Below are 9,712 nucleotides of genomic sequence, written 5' to 3'. Positions count from 1 at the left end.
TCTTGCCTCCTACTGGGTCTGCTCCTTGTTCTCAGGCTGGTTCCATAGTTATTGCTGTCATCTTCTATTATCACTCTTTATAACATCTCAATTATTATATTACTTTTATCATTAAACTTTAAACTATTTAAAAAAAACATTGAAAAAACGCAACATGTGTTGTGATGTTTAGTAATTGTAGTATTAGTATTAGGCCTAAATAAAATGATTGACTAGAGACGGTTAGTTCAGGAAGTGAACTAAAGTCTTTGAACTTAATTTGCGTCATTTTATACATTTTGAAATATGCCTCCGGGTTTTTAAAAAGTTTAAATTTTTTAATTTATATTAAGTGTTTTTTTATTTTATTTTAAATAAATTAAAAATTAACATTATTTTAATTTTCTCCATCCAGCTTGGCACTGGCCAGTAAGGAGTCCTGGCCCGAATTAGTTGGTAAGGTCGGTAAAGCTTTCATTGTTTTGTATGTTTATCATTATTGAAAATTAGGTTGTCCTTTATTTAAATTATTGAACTTTTCTTTTTTTATCAATGTTTCAGTAGAACCGTTGTTAACGAACTCTTAAGTTTATTTATTTAAGTTTATTAATATGTGGTTATTAATATAAACAAAGTAAATAAATGAATATACTCATACGTAACTTTTTTCAAAATTTATGAAGATGGGTGAAGAGGCAAAAGCAGCCATCCTCAGTGATAGACCTGAACTTGAAGTAAGAATTGTTTTACTAAATTTTAATTTGTAAATTTATAAAAAATTAACTAAACTTAAAATTAAAAAAAAACAATTAAATCAATTAAATTAACATTTTAGGTTTACAATTTTGAAAATTTTCTTAAATGTTTTTTTTCGTAATATCAAACACATTGTAATGCCTATGTTATGTAGCGATCTCTATGCATTCGAATTCGGTCAGAGCAGCAGCAGTGCAAGGCTTATTGCATAACTCATTACATAATCGTGCTAGAGACGCACAAAAGGTTCGACCTGGACAAATATTTTGCCAAAATTTGACATTCGGCTTCGGCCATTTTAAAGCCGAATAGCCAAATAGTGCAACTTCACTTTTTTGGATTTTAGAACATCACTGAACAACAAAAAAAACTTTTTGCAGATATCTTGGCATACAATAATTCATCTAAGTAAATTTGAACATGCTGATTTCAAATATGCAAACCTATTTTGTCTATCACGCCCCATTTTTGAAATAACTTCGTTTCAAATTTTGTATTTTAATTTATTATTATAACACTAAATTTTTATTTCCAGGAAATTTTTACACAGATTTTAAATATAAACATAAACACGGCATTAAATACTAAAATAATAATACTTATTTTAAAAAAAGATTCAATTGAAAGTCTAATTTATGTAAAAATTTGTTAAACATGTTCATGGTGAAAATTTCTTGACTGTGGACTTTCTCTTGTATTGATGAGTTGATAAACCACGTTGAAGGGTCCAACTATAGTCTGCCAACATCGCTGCACTCCATCGACCCTGATAGCGTGACTCCATCACTGAAATATCCTGGTGGAAGCGCTCGCCGTGTTCGTCACTGACTGCACCTAGATTTTCTGGAAAGAAGTCTAGATGGGAGACGAGTAAATGTATTTTCAGAGACATACTGCAGCCAAGATCTTTGAAGGCACTAATGCATTTTTGTACAATATCCACGAAATTGGCACTTTTTATTTCCAAGGAAATTAGATACAACTGACTTGAATGCCACCCACGCCTCTTTTTCAGTTAAACTATGAATGTCTTCGAAGTGTTCATCAGCCATCATTTCTCTTTTTTGTGGGCCTATGAATACACCTTCTTTCATCTTTGCATAACTCAATCCTGGGAACTTGTTGCGCAGGCACTGAAATGCATCACTGTCGCAGTCTAATTTCTTTACAAAATTTTTCAAAAGTCCCAACTTTAAAGGAGGTGGTGGCATAAGAATTTTGTCACGGTCAACCAACGGTGGATGTTGAACATTTTTATTTCCTGGCTGTTCTGTTTCTGATTGGCCAATTCTTCTTAACGTAATGCTGCATCCTATCTCTGCTGTCCCATTCGCATAGGAAACAGCAGTATTTTGTGTATCCTGCCTGCAAACCTGTCAGAATAGCTGCTACTTCTACGTCACAGCATATACTCCAATTGTATTCAAGATAACATATTTTTGGCAGAAGTGATGACAGGTTTTTGTAGGTTTCTTTCATATGAGTAGAATAATCTACTGGTATTGATGCATACCTATTTCCGTTGTGCAACAATACTGCCTTCAAACTAGTTTTTGACGAGTCGATGAACAGTCGCCATTCTTCAACAATATGCTTAATCCCAAGACTCGACATAAGACCATCCACATCTGTACAGTAGCAAATATTATCACTCATTTCAAAGTATTGAACAAGAATTTTATGCCTGTGACGAAAATTCGCTGCTGCTGTACCAAGTGCAAGTAAGTTAAATTCCTTCAAACGTGAACCAAACAGCTCTGCTTGCGCTTTTGTCAGTGCTAAATCTCTTAAAAGATCACAAAGTTCAGCATAATTAATCAAATGATGTTCTTCTGTGGCAGCATTGTAGTCAGAGTCTGAATCCCTTGCAGAGAACGAAATATCACTTTTTTCATGTATATCTTCATCAATTGTAGATGATGCAGGCGTTTGTGGTATTGGGTAAGCCACAGAATCATGTGGAAATGGTTTTGAAGCCGACAGAACGTTTGGGTATTCAACGCATAAACGATTCTTGTGTTTAACTCCACTGATCTTTGCCAAACAGAAATAACAATTTGTTAAGTGATCGCTTTGTTCCCGCCATATCATAGGAACTCCAAATGCCATGTGATTGTTTTTCTTTGCATTCCTGATCCAACCACGCAGGCTGCACGAGCAAGTCAAACAAATAAACTTTGGAGCCCAAGACTTACTACTATCTACCTTTGAATATATATATATATATATATATATATATATATATATATATATATATATATATATATATGTTGGTAATAGACCATAATTTTTACAATATTCTATAAATTCTACCGAATGTTTGGCGTTAATATGTTTGTAGTTCGTTTTTTCGATTTTGAATTAGGTGTCAGGTTTCTTAATTGGCTGGTCATCTTCTTTGGTCTCCTTTTCTTCATCGATAGCATCATATTCTTCTTTGTCACTATTTACGATGCTAGTTTTTATTACTTCTTTGTTTTCGTTGTTGGTATATATATATATATTAATATATATATATATATATATATATATATATTAATAGAAAATTGTTACATAATTTATATATACATATATAGGGGTTATAGAAATACACTAATAACTGTTAATATGATAAATTGACCATGTATTGGCCCACAATCTTCTTCTTTACGCAAACTAAATTTGACAATATCTCAGCAATTTGACGTGATAGAGCAAAACGGTTTTCAAATTTGAAATCGTAAAAAAACTGCTCAAGAAACAATTAATTTCATATAAGATATCTACAACTTGTTTTTTAGTATTGCTGAATAGTATTAGCGAAAAATTTACTTAGGTCATATTAGATGTTGAAAACGTTCAAAAGTTGAACATCATCTCGATAAAGAATTGTTGGATATAGATACCCTGACATATATACCCAGTGTTATTTCAATAGCTTGTTTTTCGTTCTAAAAAAAATTAATTTTTCTTCAAAATTGTCGATTTTTAATATTTATGTCGTTTAGTTTCGGCCAAATGGTGGATCAACTATTCCACCTTCTGCCAAATTCTATATTCGGTAAATCTCTAAATCGTGCCACCCGAAGGCATTTTAAAATAACAAAATCAAACGTGCTATATAACATTCAACAAAATGTGCTTTGATAATAATAATATAACTATATAATAAATAACTGATCAAAAAAAATAAATTTTCCAGGTTCGGATTATCCGAGACGGTTCGCCAGTAACAATGGACTTAAAATTCGACAGAGTGATAATCTTTGTGAACGAAAATGGACGCGTCACTTCCACTCCATGGATTGGATAAAAATGTAATAATAACAATGATTAAAAAATAATAATATTTATTATTATTAATGTTATTATGATTACGATGGTTATAAGGATAAATATTATTTATTCTTATAAGAGAGATAAAAAGTTTGTAAAATCATACAATTCGTAACGAAAAATATTTAATTTGATTTTTTAAAAAATTATTTTTTATAAATTCGATTGATTGAAAAAAAAATTTTTCTGCCAAATTTCGCGTTATTTCATTTGTTGAATACTATAAATAGTAACTATGAATATTCGACGTGTCCAGATGTTGCAGTCAGGGCCGGGTTTAAGGTAAGACAGGCTCCCTCCGAGGTTCTCACAAAAAAAGAGGCCGCCACAAAAATGATAATGCAGCTTTCATAAAATATTTAATGTTTAAGAGCTTCATAATTTTGAATCTTTAAAAATAAAACAAGCTTAGTTCAATGTAAAGGTTGATAACACAAGAATAGGATGACACAAACAAACATATCCATAAATCAACAATTAATATACATGAAAACACACCAAACACACACAACCACACATTATATATATATATATATATATATATATATATATATAGGTATAGGTGTGTGTGTGTGTGATCGTGTGTGTTAGAGTAAAAGCTGCTAATTAGCAATATGGTTAGAAAGTTATAAATAGCTGAGATAATGAACTAAGAATCAGTTTGTTGAGGTACCATCGAACAAACATCAAGTCGAAGATTGCTTGCGTCCTTCTGGTTCTGGTGTTGGCGCTCTGGCTGGCTCAATCATTAATATTTTCAATTTTTATTTTTTAGAATTTTTATCACTAAACTTATTATTATGGCAAGTACCATTTAAAAAGCGTAACATATGTTATAATGTTAATGATAATTACAGAATTAATATTAGCCATAGAATACAGACAGGATTGGGCTGGACTATACACTATAGCCTTTAAACTTAATTTGAGTTAACTTTATAATCTTCGCAACAAATATTCATTTGTTATAAATGAGGTTTCCTGCATGAAATCTGTTTCATAAGTGACGTCGATGCTGTTCTCACTTTGCAACTGAGGCTGATAAATCAAAAGAGCTTGATAGAAGAGTATAGAATGGCCTAGTTCACTTTGCAACCGAGGCTGATAAATAGAAAGAACTTGATAAAAGAGTATATAGTGGCCTAGCTTGCTCAGTCGATAGAGGCGCCATGTCTCGCGCTGTTGTTACGTTCGGGCCTGGTTCGAGTACTGTCTGTTCGAAAATCGAAAACTATCATACACCTTCTTTGTTTGATTTGGTGCTTGCGTGTTCATACATTTCGTTACGTACGTCGTGTGGTGTGAATAGTGGAATCTTTGTGGCACGAAGGCTTATTTGTGATAAGCACTGTAAGCGGTTCTGCGCTTGCCAGGGCTGCATAATGATGAAGACAAAATGTATTTGAATAGGATTATTCGAATAAAAAATTATACAATTTATAAATTCAATCATATCAATAATATGTTTGATCTAATCATTCAATCAATATAGAATTTATTCGAATTAATTAATTCATTTTTAATCTTATTTCATTTGTTTTTTATTAATTTAAAAACTGACATCCTTTTATTTCTCAAAACTCAGCTTAGCAATGGAAGAGCTGTCATGGCCTGAATTAGTTGGTCGGGTTGGTGATGTCTTTATTGCTTTGTATGTTTATTATTATTATAAATTATTTTGTCCTTTATTAAAAGTATAAATAAATCTAACCTAATTAAGGGGCCGTTCGAGTATTACGTAACACGAAAAAACGACTTTTTTGACCCCCTCCCCCCCTTCGTAACACTTCCGTAACAAACGACTTACCCCCCCTGTTACGTAACAAAAAATATTTTTAATTTTTCGGTAATAAAAAACAATTGAATTTAGAGTAGAAGCAGAATTTTTTTTTGATTTTTTTCCGTATGTACCACGCGGTCACGAAAATGCATTGTATTCGTCGTGTTTTTTTATCAGAATGTTCATAACTGCTAAGTTTCATGGATGAAAACGACAATTTTAAAGAAATATGATCATTAACCATTTATTAACATAGATTCTATAAAAACTACACTAATATTTGTGTTTTAGAATGAAAAATTAAATTTATTAATAATGAAAAATATAAAAAACATCATTTTTTTCTGTGTTACGTAACAATTTTTGAACCCCCCCTCCCCCCCGTAACACTCCGTAACAAAATCTTAGTCACACAAAGTCACCCATATTTATTCAGCAAGTCCTTGTGTCACTTGTTGAATATCACTACATTTCAACTACTACAAAGTGTTAAAGATCGAGTTTTGTGGAGGTCGATGGTCGCCAATGTCCTGAAAAGATAAGGCACGAAAAAGAAAGAAAGAAGATGGTAACTAGCATAAAGCGCTGAAAGTCATTAGCATATGTGCGGCTGGTATATTTTCTGCTAAGGAAAAATTAGCATATGTTCCGTTAAAGGGTTCTTAACATATCGAGTATATATGTCACCAATCCACCGGAATCCACCTTTGATACACCGCCCTTTAATATGACTGGCTTGACATTTCAGTTCAATTTTAAATTTACACCTTTTATTCAGTCATTTAAATTTATTTTCCAAGTTTTTCGCTGACCGCGAAGCATGTTTGGCGCGAGTTACTCGGAAAGGTATTTAAAAATTAAATGCTATTTGACTATATGTGAATGCCTTATCATAAGCAAATTTATTTTATTTAATTAATTTTATAAATATTATTTAAAATAACTCACGTATATCTTTATTTAAGAAGGATGTGTCTATTAAATATTATCGGCATTAAATTGCTGATGTCTTTTACTATTTAAATTATCTCAGACGGCAGAAGAGGCGGAAAGAAAAATAAAAAGAGAGAGACACGCAATCAAGGTAGACTTCGTTCGATTTGTGTACGTTTTTGAAGAACTTTGATAAAAAATGAATATTTAAAAAATTTGTAACGTCATTTGTATGACAAATGACTAAAATTGAAGTTTTCACATCTTAAAAATTTGTTGTAAGACCGAGATAATTCCGTACGGGAGGGAGATCCAAAAATATCCCGTCGATCAGAACAGGGTAAGGATCATCGTAAACGGGAGTAATCATGTCGTTGTGGTCGCGGAAGTTGGGTAAAAAATTAACTCTACTGGTGATGATGATGACAATAATATTATAAAATTATTATTGAAATTTGTAAAAACGTTGTAAAAACATTTTTATGTTATTACCTAGGTTATAAGTTTACATTTTTTAAATGTTAAGTTAAAAGCTTTTAAAACAATTTTGTTTCAAAAAATTCATTTTATCAAAAATATTCTTTGCTTTAATATTGTTTCGAGTTAATGATACAAACGTACCAATTTTCAAGAATAAACAGCAACACTATATATGGCTGTATTATAAATAAATAAATAAAAATATGATATATATATATAAAGGATGTAGTTTGGGAAAGTACAACATTTCATGAATTTAAATTGAACCGAACAAATGTTCTTTTTTCATGAGCTCACATGTATTCACCGTCATCCATCCATCCATCCATCCATCCATCCGTCCGTCCGTCGTCCGTCCGTCCATCCATCCATCCATCCATCCATCCATCCATCCATCCATCCATCCATCCATCCATCCATCCATCCATCTATCCATCTATCCATCTATCCATCCATCCATCCATCCATCTATCCATCCATCCATCCATTTACATATCCATCCATCCTCATATTATAATGAAACTTTTCATATTAGATATAGTCATAAAATCTTGCTGAAATTTAACTCAACAAAATACTTTAATTTTCACTTTTTTCTTTGGAGTCCCTCGACACTCATCACTACTTACATTGCAATGTTCTTAGCGTGCAATTCAGAAGAGCATCTCCAATGATGATACGCAGTTAGTAACAGTAATCAACTTCATTATTATTATTATGATAATAATAATAATAGCAATAATAATAAAGTTGATTACGGTTACAAGTGTTATTCGTATTATAGCATTACTAAACCGTCTGATGACAGAAACCGTAAGAGGTTGGCTGTCTATGCCGGTGAGCAGCTGCGTCGCAGAAATCCTATCGCTGCTCTACAAATCTGAAGGTCTCAACAATCGCTAAAGTGTCATGCTGAATGGGTGAGGCTGAAACTCCGTAGTTACTTTATTCTGAATGCTTGGGATGAAATAAAATCTTCCTGGAACGAAACATGTAACGCTTACAGGAAAGTTGACAACCTCATTCCAGAGAGTGTTGATGTTAAGCAGGTGCTTGATGCTTCCAAACGACAAAAGCATGAGAGTGACCTGAATCATCTTTCGTTATTAAAATGCAAGGTGCTCTAGTCAAATCAGTAAAAGAACACATCCATTACTCTGAGATTATAGGATGGTCTTGATTAACAGTAAAACTATCCGAGGTTTTTTATAAATTTTCGAGAAAATACATTATACAGCAACTGCCTGCAAATGCCAACTTTCTCAAGTGGGGTTAAACAGCCAATGCGCTATGCTCTCTTCGCAACGTGAAGCAAACTAATAAACACGTTCCGTCTAATTGTAGCCTTCTTTCATATCATGAAATTTCATCAATAATTCGCCAGTATAAATCGAATCATCTTCATGTCTATTTGATAAAATTGCAATAATTCCATTCAAAAAATGAAAACACTACGTAAAATTCTTCACAAACCATTAGTTAAATGTTGGGTATCCTGCAAAATTCCAACCTGTTGGAGAAAGAGCTTCACAATCCTCATCTATAAAAAAAAGCGAAGCTCACAGTCTGTCAAATTTCAGGCCCATATTTTTGCAACCGACACTGTGCAAAATATTTTTTTCATTTATCAACAACAAAATCTACAACTTCCAAAAAAAACACATCAATTAATACAAATGTTCAAAAAGGATTCTACACTAAAATTGATGGACTGACAGAACAGAGCCAACTTCTATCTCACCTTCTCAATGATGTGAAGAAACATCAAAAAGTAATAATTGTTTCAATCCCAAATCTCCGTAATGCATGCATTTGGGGATGTCATCCACAGTCTCATCTTATCAACTGTGGACTACCATTCCATCCTATCCCCCATAAACAACCAAATTAAATACATGCACGCTGACTATTCAATAACTCAATAACAGTTTCTGGAGGCGACCAACTAACACCGCACATTCCAGTCAATCGTGAGGCGTTCCAACAGCTAGTTTGAAAACAAGAGTATGGTTATAATCTGCAGACGACTTAGCAATTATTGCCAACAGTACAGAAAGCGCTCAAAAATTAATTGATTTAAACCAGTCATGGTGCAAAGCTACTGGAATGAGTTTGAAGATCGACAAGTTTTACGCATCTGACATGAAAAAAAGAAACGGTGTTTGCGAACAGTTTTTTCCGGGGCTGTCCATTGACAACAAACACATTCCTCAAGTTGACATTGGAGGCCACTTCGTATGTTTTGGTAAGTTATACGACCCAGAGGCCAATAGTCGAATGATAAACAAACTGAGAAAAATAGAATCAACTGTCACTGAACTAAAAACAACGGAACAGCTTAAATTAAAGATCCTTAGATATTACTTCCTATCACAGTTTACGCTTGAGTTTTGCGCCTACGACGTTTTGCGGACCTGGATTAAAATGAACTTGAATCCCCAGTAAGAACATGGCTTCCAGAGATCATAT

General features: G+C 32.8%; 1 protein-coding gene across 1 annotated transcript; it reads right to left on the bottom strand.

Moving 5' to 3' along the window:
* Positions 1–1,393: 1,393 nt before the first annotated feature.
* On the bottom strand, positions 1,394–2,844 carry HELRODRAFT_165185 (hypothetical protein; the record flags this gene model as incomplete). Its single annotated transcript, XM_009031045.1, has 3 exons — positions 1,394–1,688; positions 1,738–2,056; positions 2,109–2,844. The coding sequence occupies 3 exons, from the start codon at positions 2,842–2,844 to the stop codon at positions 1,394–1,396; spliced, it is 1,350 nt and encodes a 449-aa protein (XP_009029293.1).
* Between the last annotated feature and the right edge of the window lie 6,868 nt (positions 2,845–9,712).

The sequence above is a fragment of the Helobdella robusta genome (genome assembly GCF_000326865.2).
Source record: "Helobdella robusta unplaced genomic scaffold HELROscaffold_7, whole genome shotgun sequence".
NCBI classification, from domain to species: Eukaryota; Metazoa; Annelida; class Clitellata; order Rhynchobdellida; family Glossiphoniidae; genus Helobdella; species Helobdella robusta.
Note: the sequence above shows the minus strand (reverse complement) of the source record. Positions and strands in the feature narration are given on the sequence as shown.